This window comes from Lissotriton helveticus, chromosome 11 (genome assembly GCF_964261635.1).
Source record: "Lissotriton helveticus chromosome 11, aLisHel1.1, whole genome shotgun sequence".
Classification (NCBI taxonomy): Eukaryota; Metazoa; Chordata; class Amphibia; order Caudata; family Salamandridae; genus Lissotriton; species Lissotriton helveticus.
In genome coordinates this window covers 962127470-962139928 of record NC_136072.1, presented here as the reverse complement: position 1 = coordinate 962139928, position 12459 = coordinate 962127470, and the positions used below count along the sequence as shown (strand labels likewise).

The following is a 12459-nucleotide window of genomic DNA, read 5'->3' as shown; positions in this document are numbered from 1 at the left end:
AAAAGGCAGACATCCTGCATGTCCACGAATGACCCCCAATCTGGGGAGTCAAGTTTGTTCGCACTGTCCCACTCACGCAGCGCCCGAGTTCTCCACCATGAGCGGCTCCCGCGAAGCGGGGGCCGCAAGGAGTAGGTTCCTGGGAGACAAATTCAACAGTCCCCTGAGTCTCCACTCTCGCTCCAGCAAACTTCCACAACAACACCAGGTAGGCGGTGGCTGCTCGGTGATTTGTCCAGGCGGTGGTGGGGGCGGGAAGAGGACCAGCTGTGGCAGATGACCAGCCGCACTCCTTGCAGTCCCGTAATGCTCCTGTGGGCAATAAGCCCCTCCTTACAGTCCGATACACTGTCCCACTCACGCAGCGCCCGAGTTCTCCACCACGAGCGTCTCCCGCGAAGCGGGGGCCGCGAGGAGTAGGTTCCTGGGAGACAAATTCAACAGTACCCTGAGTCTCCACACTCGCTCCAGCAAACTTCCACAACAACAGCCTATCACAACCTATCTTTGAGGTAAGCAACTTTAACGCAAAGCGTTTTATGCTTGATTGTGTTGCCTTTAGATTATTTTAATCCATTCAAATGTCAATAACAATAGTTATCATTAATAGACTATACACAGTAATCTGAATCACACACAATAAGGGTGGGAAGTCAGGATTTATAAGTTTGAGGGGAGATAGCAAAGCTTACAGTTCAGCCAACTGCACAGTGCAGTCCCCTGAGGACTGAGTGCCAGTTTTCTGAGGTTGGAGTATACCGTCCAACATTTCACCAACAACAGTGGTGCCCACCGCTGAATATTGCTGTTTAGGACCTATAGCAGGCTAAGCTGAACCATGAGTGTAAATAATATATTCATATTGTTCAAGAGGCAAGCTTCAGATGGTCATGGGATAAACATGCCCATAGTGTAGACATTTCTGTGTCTGCAAAGACAGGTCAAAGATGAAGTCTACATCAACAGCTCATAATGAAATAGCCCATTGCTTCCACCTAGGATGAAGGGCTTTATCATTTAAGAAAGCTGGCCTTTGTGACAGGCTCTAAGGTTGGCATGGGCATGACAATGATGCATTTCCCTTGTTAAGAGGCCGCTATGTAAGAATAGACATCTTCAAGGCATTCTGCAAGTTTTCAGTGGAGGCAAAACGCATCCCTGCACTGGAATATAAATGCAATTTCTATGCCATAGACACTGTTTCAACTTAGTAACAAGTGATATAACTGAATCCAATCGAGCCCAGTAATACACGGATGACTAAGGGCCCGATGTAGGTAAAACGCATTTACCGATTTTAAAATACCGATCCGTACCGAATCGGTATTTCAAAATCGGAAAATGATATGTAGGAAATAATCATCGGAAAAATACCGAATCGGTAGCATTCGGTATCGAGAGTCGATACGTACCGATTCGCCAACTACCGAATCGGTATAGGCCGGGTCGGACAAGTCCGAATCGGAAAAAAAAAAATGCGGAACCAACCGAATCGGTAAACGCCGATTCGGAATAATAAATACGCCCCATGGGCCGAAAGGCCAATAGGAAGGCATTATACATTCCGAATCGGTATTTACCGAACACATTCGGAAAATACCGAATCGGAAAATACCGATTCGGAGAATGCCGTTTTGCCGAGCTGGTTGAGTGACACTGAAGACATCAGCCAATGAGCTGTAAGCACCCTCCCCCACAGGGTGTGGCAACCCAGGCAGGTGCAACTCATCAGAACATTCTGGAAAGCTGCATGAGTTGAGCAGACACAGAGAGAGCAGCATTGTGAGCAGGATCCCTGAGAGACATGGACACCAGCACAGAGAGCCAGAAGGCAGGGCGGAAGCGCAATCCTAAATTCAGCACCATGGAGCTACAAACTTTGGTGGAGGAGGTGGTGAGGGTGCACACCCAGCTATATGGCAGGCAGTCCCTGACTGTCCCGGAGAGCACCAAGAGGAGGCTGTGGCTCGACATCGGGGAGAAAGTCAATGCAGTTGGTGTCACCCACAGGAGCCTAGACGACCTCAAGAAGAGGTTTTATGACATCCGTGGCGTGACCAAGCGCAAACTGGCCGACCTGCACAAGCAGGCTGGACTCACTGGAGGAGGAACAAACCGTGCGCCACCCCTCACTCAGCTGGAGGAACTAGTGGCGACGACCATCGAGAGGGCCAGTGTCGTGGGCATTGGGGACCTGGATAGCTCATCCCGAGCTACAGCTACAGGTAAGAAGCATGCGCAACTTGACACACCATACCAGACACCTCCCCTACAGACCCAATGCACAGCCAAACCCCAGGCCAGTACAGCTAGCAACAGACATGAGCAATGCATCGTGCTAAATGTACTCAGCAAAAGTTACCAATAATGCCACAGCAGAAGCATGAGATAAATAACTGTAATACAGCATCAACGTGTTTGTAATGAGATGTGCAATGCTTTAATAGTTGTGACTGGAACACATTAGCACCCACTTGACAAATGCTTCTTTGTACCTAGGGGCACCATCAGGCGGGGGAGCAGCATCAGCTCCAGCACCAACAGCCAGTGCGGCAGTGGCAAGCACCAGTGCAGCAGCACAGGAGGAGGAGGACAACAGCTGTGCCCTGGCAAATGAGGAGGACACAGGACATTCCCTCACAACTCCACACTCCCCCCGACTGTCTCAGTCTCAGTCGCCCTCATTGGTATTCTCCCCGGACAACACACCACCACAGAGCCACCCTGCACCTGCCACTTCCCCGGCCCGGAGGAGAATAGTGGCTCCATTAGTCATCATGGAGGGGGCAGCGGGTCAGGCTCCTGCACAAGACCCCGTGACACCAGCGACACCAGAGCACACACAGCAGGGCAGCAGGATTCCACGTAGGCCACGTGCTACCAGCAGCCCAATACCAGCACCGGGAGGCAGCGTCTTCGCAGGGCTGGAGACCAGCATGGTCACAATTCAGAGGATGCAGGCGAAATCCATCCTGGCCTGCCATCGCCAGTTGCGCCTGCACAACCTGCAGATGGGTGAGATGACACAGGGCTTCAAGACCTTCGTTGACAGCAACAAGGACATAGCAACATCAATTGGCCGAATGACCACTGCCATCACCCAGCTCTGCACCAGGTTGGATGACCATGAGCTGAGTCGTCGCAGGGATGCAAGAGTCACGAACAGGTCACTCACCCGCCTTGCGGCTGCGACTGCCCAGTCATGCCAACGTGGGGCAAACATGGAGGCCAGCCTCACACAGTCCATGTCCGAGGTCACTAGGGGCATGGGCCGTATAACAACAGCCATGGAGACACTACTCATCTCCAACACCGCAGTGAATCCCGTCCTGGGCGAGGCTGGGGACAGCAGCAGCCGCAGCAGCCCGGCCAGCACTGCGTCAGAGCCGCGCCGGAGCACCAGACGCTCAGCTGAGGCTGCAGGGCATTCTGAAGGGGGTGAGGTTCATCCCAGTGGGCCTGCTAAGCGCAGCAAAAAATAGGACTGCCACTGCGGGTGAGGCAACCCGGACATTGGACATTCCTACCCCTTGTTGTTTAACTTTTCTTTTGTTGCACATCAGTGCAGTAACGTTGATGCAACATTATTAAATTTAATTTCTGAACACATACATTGACCTGTTTGTGCATCTGTACTCACTCAGAAATAGTTGTCTGTGATCTCCTGACGCCTGTATCTGCCGTCAGATGGTGCAGAGACTCCAGCAGGTAGTGGTAGTGGGACAGCATTGTCATCATCAGGGTCCTCGTAGTCGGATAACTCTACCTCAGTGCCTTTCCTGACTGCAAGGTTGTGCAACATTGCACACACAGCAATAATCTTGCAGCAGGTGATGGGGGTGTATTGTCTTGCACCTCCGCTCTTGTGCAGACATCTGAACCTGCTCTTCCAGATGCCAAAGGTCCTTTCCACTACGTTCCTCGTGCTTTTGTGTGCACGGTTGTACCTCCTTTGGCTGGGTGTTGAGGGGTTGAGGTAAGGTGTGAGAATGAACGAGCGTAGGGCATATGCACTGTCGCCTGGAAGGAGAAGGGGTAACATTACTCACATGCATACATGTATTACACACTGCAATTTTGGTAATGGGGGTCTGACACTGTGTCTTACCTAGGAGGTATCCTTCGCCAAATTCCCCTGCCATCAGCCGTGCATAAATCCCGCTACTCTGGAAGATATAGGAGTCATGGGTACTCCCCGGAAACTTTGCAACCAGGTCAGTGATCACACACTTGGCATTGCATATCACTTGCACATTTATGGTGTGCCGTGACTTCCGATTGCGGTATACGTATTCGGTGTCAGCAGGGGGGCAAATCGGTATGTGTGTGCCATCTATGCAGCCAATGATGTGGGGGAATCTTGCCATCTGATAGAATTCAGCTTTTGTCTGTGCCAGTTCTGCATGGGTGGAAGGGAAGGAGATGTAGTGGGCCATCCTCTGGATCATGGCATCAAGGAACTTGTGGAAGAACCTTGACAGGCTGCTCTGGGTCACCCCTCCTGCCACAGCAACTACACTTTGATAGCTGCCAGACGCCAGAAGATGTAGGCAGCATAGCACCTGCACCTGCACAGGGATTGCATGTGCCCTTGGGGTGGGGTGCTGCAACAGGGGTTGGAGGTCCCTGATGAGGTCTCTGATGGTGTCTGCCTCCAGCCTGTACCTCTGTAGGATCTCTGGATCTGTCAGCATGCACAGGGTCACCCTCTGCCTGTACACCTGCTCCTGTCTCAGCCATTCCCTCTCACCTTCCTGCTGTAGCCGTAGCCGTCTAGCTATGACATAGAAAGCTGCCATGTTGCAAGTAGAACTGCATTTTGGGTCTTTTTTTATAGGTTGCACCTGGTTACCACCTGATTCAAATCCATGGTAATTTCCGAGTCAGAAATACCGATTTTAGAGCAAAATCGGTATTTCTGTGCTTACCTACATCTCAATCTTAGGGTTTTCGCATGGAATCGGATTTTCACCGATTCGGAATATATACCAATTCGGCGATTTTACCGATTCGGAAAGTCACCGAGTCGGTCGGATTCCGAATCGGGAAAAAGTAGTAATCGGAATAAATCTCCGATTCGGTAGATTACCTAATCGGAGATTTTTTCCGATTCCTACATTTTTCCGATTCGGAATCCGACCGACTCGGTGATTTTCCGAATCGGTAAAATCGCCGATTTCGCAGGATTTCGGCCTCCTACATCCCGTTGTCTGTATTCCGATCGGTAACGGCCGAAAATACCGATTTTCGGCCGTTACCGACCGACCTACATCGGGCCCTTAGTTGTTTACACATGTATATAAGTGACGTGTTGCAAGTAAGTCAGATTAGTAAATTTGAGAGTATCTGTGTGGTCTGAGGTCTAAAGTGTATTAGAAAGACCATAATGCATTAATTCATATAGTGATTTAATGCATTGACCATAATCAAGAATGAATGTTCTGCCAAAATGAAGGAATCCAAAAAGCTTTGTAGTTTTTTTTAAAGGATTTGGAGGATGCAATTGTGCGCACTTCTCCACAATGTGAGGGGCAAGACACTAACCCTCATGTGTAAGTTCATATCCTAAGAAAAGAACAATTAGAAATTTGATAGGAGATTTCTTAAAGTTGTACTTATCGCCACATGCAGTGAATCTTAAATGTTTGTGATCCACTCTGGCCTGGTGTGAATTTAGCTCATCGTCCATCAGGTAGATGTCATCAACATAGGACAATGCGTCCGGGTCAATATCAAGAAAAATTTACGTTATGCAGGTTGCAAACTTTCCTGGACTCTTTTTGTAGCACATGGCTAAACGGGGAAAGCAACAATGAAAACCGAGGGCCAAAAAGGTTATCCAGTCTCTGCTTTCAGGCATTAGATTTTGGCAGAAAGAAACATTGGAAATAACAAAGGTTCTTTTGCCTTTTTTATAGACTTTGTTGTTAATTAGTGCGCACTGTGTGTATTTTTTATTGCAAGTATGACTTTAATCTCATATTTCATGATATGAATAATCTGACTTCGAAACAGGAAACAGTGGATTCTTCATTTTAGTACTCTTGGTACTCCAATTGGGAGAGTATTTCTCTATTGGGTGCTTTAGCATCGTGTTTAAAAGGGTTTTGTGGGTGCACTTGCGAGCTAGACCTAATGGGTTAGACATAACAAGAAGAGTCCTTATCCTAGCCGACATGATTGCAGTATAATCTCAGGGCTTGTGCAGAAACTCATTTCGCTCCATAAGCATGTTTGACTCATCAGGAACAAGAGCAGAGAATGCTAGAAATATTACATCCTCACCTTGCAGGGATGTTTGATCAAGAGTGAAAGCCAGTCGACGACCACTATAAGTAATGTTTTATGTAGGACAAAGTTAAAATCACCCAGAACATTTCTTTAGTGGTGCATTGTATGTCACCCTTAATTTATATATCCATGTTATATAATGTATCTAGAGGGGCTGTGCACCAGTCTGGGCTTTCAACAGTAACAAACGTATCAGTTGTTATTACTGGTAGAAACTCCTGGAGGACACCATGGGAAAGCTTTCCATTAGTTTCATCCCCCAATTGAGGGCAACAACGGCTCAGTGCTCATTCTGTATCAGTTTTAAAACATCAGGCAACACTGAAATTGATTGAATGTAGACAGCAGCAAAGACTGTCCCTCAGGTGTTGCAATAGCCAATTCCGGGAACCAATTCCATTGGGTAAGCACATTGTCCGTGTTCGGTACTTGTCTTGTGGTCCCATTTTGGGAAACACAGCTTCAATCTGATTGATCTTTTGGGCGATTCAAAATGGAATTTCCCCACGATTAGTGGGTATTTTGACCATATTATAAATGAATGAACAATTACATGACTTATTGTCAGGACTGCAGGCAACTGGGCTTGCCCTGTCAGACCAGGCCATGCTGGCACAATAATCAATGTGCGCAAAACAACTTGAATCAAGCAACCATATAATGTAAGTAGAGCAGTGTACAAAGTTCATGCTTGCAAAAGATGTTGATTCACCATGTCTGGATATGGAGTTTATCAGATAATGGGGACCCAAGTGTATGGGTGTAGGTACATGTGGGAGGGCTCCTAGGAACCAAGTATGATGTGCTGGTGGTAAGGGTGTTGTATAAGTGGAGAAGTGTGGCTCACTGGTTAGAGCAGGCAGACCCTGAAGCAGAGGTCAGACCCGGGACCAGGGTTCAGTACCCGACGCGGCAGGGTCTTGAGCTCAAATGTCCATGGACTCGATAATTCTCGCTTCGGTGCCTGACCTAATCATGGGTTCACTCTCTGCAACTCTGGGCATTAAGCTTGCTTAATCTCCACAACGGCCCCCCTGCGGCGGGATGCCTGGCTTTCACCTTGGGGATGCCCTGTAGGGGCTATCTCACAGGGAAAAGCCAGGACGGGTTCCCAAGGCAAGCGCGGAGATACCCCTTCGGGGGTCGATTCAGGCGCTATATAAGAAACATAATAATAAAACATAATAATAAGCGTGAAAAGTGTTAGTATTAGCACACACAGCTAAAAAATCATCCCTAGAATAAAAAACTTCGAAGCTGTAAGCATTGTTGGATTCAACTCCAAAGATAAAAGCACCACCTCCATTATTAAGTCAATAATGCATTAGATGTGCATGGGCAGCAGGTCTGCAATTAACTGGAATGGTGACCGTACTCCTCAGAAGACAGTAATTCATCTGCAGAGTGAATGACTTAAGGTGCAAAGTAGATACAATTCAACCTTCTCAACTCAGACAAGGCAGAAGTACTGATCTTCTGCAAGGACACTCACAATTGGCCTCAAATTGTTGGCCAGCTGAACTCGAATTCAGACCCACCCGCAGTGCCCATGCGATGAACCTTGGAATAATCACTGACAATAAAAGAGGCATGACCACACAAGTCAACACAATGAATGCATCATACTTCTGCACTCTGAAAATGCAGAGGAAGATCTTTAAATGGCTCCCAATCAACACTGGAAAAAAACAGTCACCTGTGTTTTAGTTACCAGCGAATTGGATTATGGGAACACCCCCTCCACTGACATCACAACCCAACTCACTAAGGGCCACATGATTTAAACGATTTTTCATTTGCAAACAGTGTGCATCAGTAATTATGCCCATTTGCAAATGTAAAATAGACTTTCAGGATGTATGAAAGGCTTTATTATCTTAATTTTGGTAATCGCAAAAATTGTGATTACCTAGAATTGTGATTACAAATAGGGAATCACCATTTGCTATTCCCTTAGCACATGTACCAAGCATTTTCTAAATGCAAACTGTGCATTTATAAAATGGTAATACCATTGAATCCAAGTCAATGATATCCACGCTCAAATTCTGAAAAATTTACAAAAATTCATTTTTCAAAGTGCTTGTACTGCTCATATGACCCTAGGGCATGCGTGCGCTTTACATGTGCATATTTTTGGGGGGTTGGTTCAAGGGGTCCTTAGGCCCCTGTACACCCTTGGTATTGCATTTAGTAATTTGCAACACTCAAATAGGAAATCGCAAATTAGGTAATGCAAAACCCTTCTAACCTATGGGCCTTTCGGCCCTTTGGAATAAATGAAGGAGTATTACCTAATCGCAAAAAATTGCTAAATTGATTTTCGATACATGTGGCCCTAGAAGACTAAGAACCATCCAGAACTCAGCAGCTATACTCATCCTCAACCTGCAAGGCAGTATTCACATCACACCATAGCACACCTTAGGGAGTTCCACTGGCTCCTGATACAAAAACACACTAATTTGAAACTCTTCACATACACATTCACGGTACTAGACAATTTAGGTCCAATCTAACTGAACACTTGCTTCTCCTTCTACCAACCACTCAGACACCTTCACTCCTCAGGACTTCCACTTGCACACATCCCACATACACACATAACCCAATCGGGGGTCAAACATTCTCTTACATTGCTCCTAAAGCATGGGATAGCCTTGCACTCCTCATGAGAGCCTCCTCCTATTCCTCTTAAATTCTGCAAGGACCTGCCTTTTCAGTTAATCAACCTACCATATGCACGGCTAGCACACAGCTTCCCCTCACCAGGATACTCTTTTGGGTGTTTGTGCACTTTACAAATACACATAACATAACTCAATGTAGTAAAGTGGGGGGTATACCTTATTTCCCTCCCACTGGAAATATTATAGCACCCATTGAGAATCCAGGCAACTTGAAGTAAAGGGGACCTGTGGAGGGAGTAGAATTTCATGATATTCATGCACTGTGAAGAGTGAAAATATATACACAAATATTTTGTGATGGATGTAAACAATTTATATGGGTACTGGCCAAAATGTCTTCCATATTAAGCATTATGGCTGCAACATGATACTAGCATAGGTGAAGATGGGAGGGAGTTTAAATAAGACACTATGGCAAATGACTTTGCATGGTATTTAATACAACTATGCTTTGTATTTCCAAGGTACTGAACATTTAAATACAAGATTTGATTAAAGGTCTGATGGACAGGCTGCAAAACCTAGGTGTTAGCTAAGACATAACCTAAACCAGTCTTGCAGTAACCCATCTAATGTATTACTAGATTCCCACTGGCTTGGCATAGATTGTTTCACCTAAATTGCTCAACTGGTCACCATTTCATGGCTGCAAGAAGGCATTTTTGGAGTTTCACATACAAATCCCCAAAGCTGGATCATTGTCTAAAAGTAATTCAATGAAGACCTTTACACAGAATTTCTCATTGCTTGTGCAAGTCATTTTGATTTTTTACTGTTGGTGAGCACGTTGGTTTATAAGACACCTGTAAAAAGTAATTGACTGGCGCAACGAAGTTGGACACATCATTGTACCCCTTCAAAGTTGATTGATGCCTTTGTAGTGTATGGGTCTTTGGGAATAAGCTTCTTAATTTGTAGGAATCATAGCTATTTTTCTCCTTCAAAAGAGGGGTGAAAGTGACCAGGTTAGCAGATCCTTTGAATAAGCCCATATGATTAATCTATTTCTTTAGGGTCGTAAATCAATCAAATTGCTGAATGCCATATTTTACATTGATGACAAAAACGAATTATTTTTTCATAGTGTCTCACAAATGCATATTTGTATAATTCTTGAAAGTGGAATTATCTCTAGCAAATTATTAATAGACAAATACTGTTTTCTCTTCTTCAGGTTTCCTGGTACAATGTAATTTTTATTTAGTTTGGCCTTCTTAGTTTTTGCTCAATATCACATCCTTGTTGAAGGTGAACACAGTCTGAAAAACTGTGCCCTCCCCCAATCAACATAAAGCACTCATATTTTGATGGTTCATCATTGGTAAAAGAAAGTAAGCATTTATGCACTGGAATTTTCAGCCCCCATCTGACACATTCCTTGTCATGCCAAATTCACCTTCAATTTTGATCACTGGTAGCACGTCACTTTGTAAGCTTAAATGCAATGGAATAGTGTTTCCACTAGATGGTTGTCTTCCTGAGCCAAGTTAGTGCCTTGACAATTTTTTGGAGCCAACCTTGTGGTCCTTCAAAGAAGAGCTCGACCCACCATTCTTACTATTGCCAGAATCAGATGAAAGTGCTTATTAGTCCATAATATAAGCAGATCCTGCTCATCTTTGCCAGATCTTGCGTTCCATTCCATTACTTAACCACTAACTACACTTGCCACTAATAGAAATGAATTGATAAAAAAAGAAACAAATCAGTCAGGTGAAAGTAAGCAGGGAACTATTGAAACAAGATCAGCAAGGTCAAGGTCAGTGACTAATGGTCAAGTCAGGAAAGCTCTTAGATTTGCACAACAATGGACCTTGCTCTTAGCATCGTACCACATTACCTGGGTGTGGTGCTTTGATCTCCTTCCACATTGCATAATAAACTGTCAACAGGTACATGTGAGAAATAATTCCTAAACTAATCTGGGTTTGGCATATTTAAACACTTTTTAGGAAGTACATCATTTAGTTGAAACAATTCAAAATGTAATCTGTTTTAGGATTTACCTGTTCATAATTCTACCTATTATGTCATCAATTGTGAACTTTTCTAAGATTAGAAAATTAAGTTGGAAAAATCTGTATCTGAAGGGGGATGCAGTTGGTGCATGCTTTAGTTCTGTTGATCTCCCAATATTGTTATGTTGTAGATTTGTTCACGTTTCCATGGTTTGCTGTTTCCTGGGCTTCTGTGGCAAGGCCATTGATGAATCTTCACTTGTCTGCTCTTAAGATTCTCCTTGCATCCTTGTTGGCTTTGATGTATATGGCTTGAGCTTTCATATACTCTGTTCTTGTTTGCCTGGTGTTGACTGCAGCTTTCTTTTGCTTTCTCACTTGGATTTTGCAGAGAATCTCGGTAAATACTTTATATGGTGTTTCTTGGGGCCCAGTACCTCCTGGCAGTTTATATTCTACTGGGGGACTTCTATAATGCAAACTTGGCACAATAGTATCAGGGCACTTTACATTACCTCCTGTTGCATTACAAATTGACACAATAATTTTGATTGTCACGGGAGGATTAAGTAATTTGCCCAGAATCATAGGATGTTGAGCGTCCCTGCCAAGACTCGAACCCGGTTTCCCAGATTCGAGGTTGACTGCTCTAGCTATTAGGCCACATCTTACTGTCACTGTTTCTTTCATCTTCTCCCACTGACTTTTCAACTCGGTCTCTGCTATCCTCTAGTGCTTGCAAGACTTGAAAATTGTTATGGAAGGCGACTGAGTATTCACTATATTTCTGTGCATCTTTGAGGTGGGTGGTGTGATAACACTGGGATTTGTCAGTTCTATCTATGCTTTCTTCAGCTTTAGCTTCAACCTGACCATGACAAGGTGATGATCTGATGCCATGTCCTCTCCTCTCATAGCTCCCACCTTCTGCAGGGGCTTCTGTAACTCCTTTGCAATGCAGACATGGTCGATCTGATAATCTGTTACATTTTCGAGTGACCCACCCACTTTGCCTTGTGAATTCTTTTGTGTGTGAATACATTACCAACTCTCCTCAGACTGTTCTTGGCACAAAAATCTGTGAGCTTTTTACCATTCTTGTTCATGTCACCAAGTCCATTGTCCTCCAGCATTGGTCCTACGGATCCATGGGACGGTGGCCAGGGCTGATGGGCAGAGCGGAGCCGAGATGTCTGGTGGGAATGGGTACGACGTTGTGGACAACTCTGTAGGTGGGTGGGAGGAGTTTGTAGGTGATGTTTTTGATGACCAGGATCCAGTGGTGGTCTCTCAGGTGGTCAGTGAAGTGGCTGAAGCAGAGAATGTTCAGGGTGAGTCTGGCAGAGGTGTTTTGGATGTTTTTAAGCTACTTTAGGAGTTTTTGCGTGCTGCCAACATAGAGTGTGCTGTCGTAGTCGAGTCCGCTGCTGATGAATGTGTGGGTGACTTTTGTTCCGGACTCAGTGGTGATCCACTTGAAGATTTTCTAGAGCAGGAGGAGCCTGTGGAAATGGGAGGAC

General features: G+C 45.3%; 1 protein-coding gene across 1 annotated transcript; it reads left to right on the top strand.

Annotated features, from left to right (window-relative positions):
* Nucleotides 1-1619: 1619 nt before the first annotated feature.
* Nucleotides 1620-3609, top strand: LOC144791376 (uncharacterized). The gene is made up of 2 exons (XM_078666057.1): nucleotides 1620-2225; nucleotides 2500-3609. The coding sequence occupies exons 1-2, from the start codon at nucleotides 1805-1807 to the stop codon at nucleotides 3480-3482; spliced, it is 1404 nt and encodes a 467-aa protein (XP_078522183.1). The 5' UTR covers nucleotides 1620-1804; the 3' UTR covers nucleotides 3483-3609.
* The last annotated feature ends 8850 nt before the right edge of the window (nucleotides 3610-12459 follow it).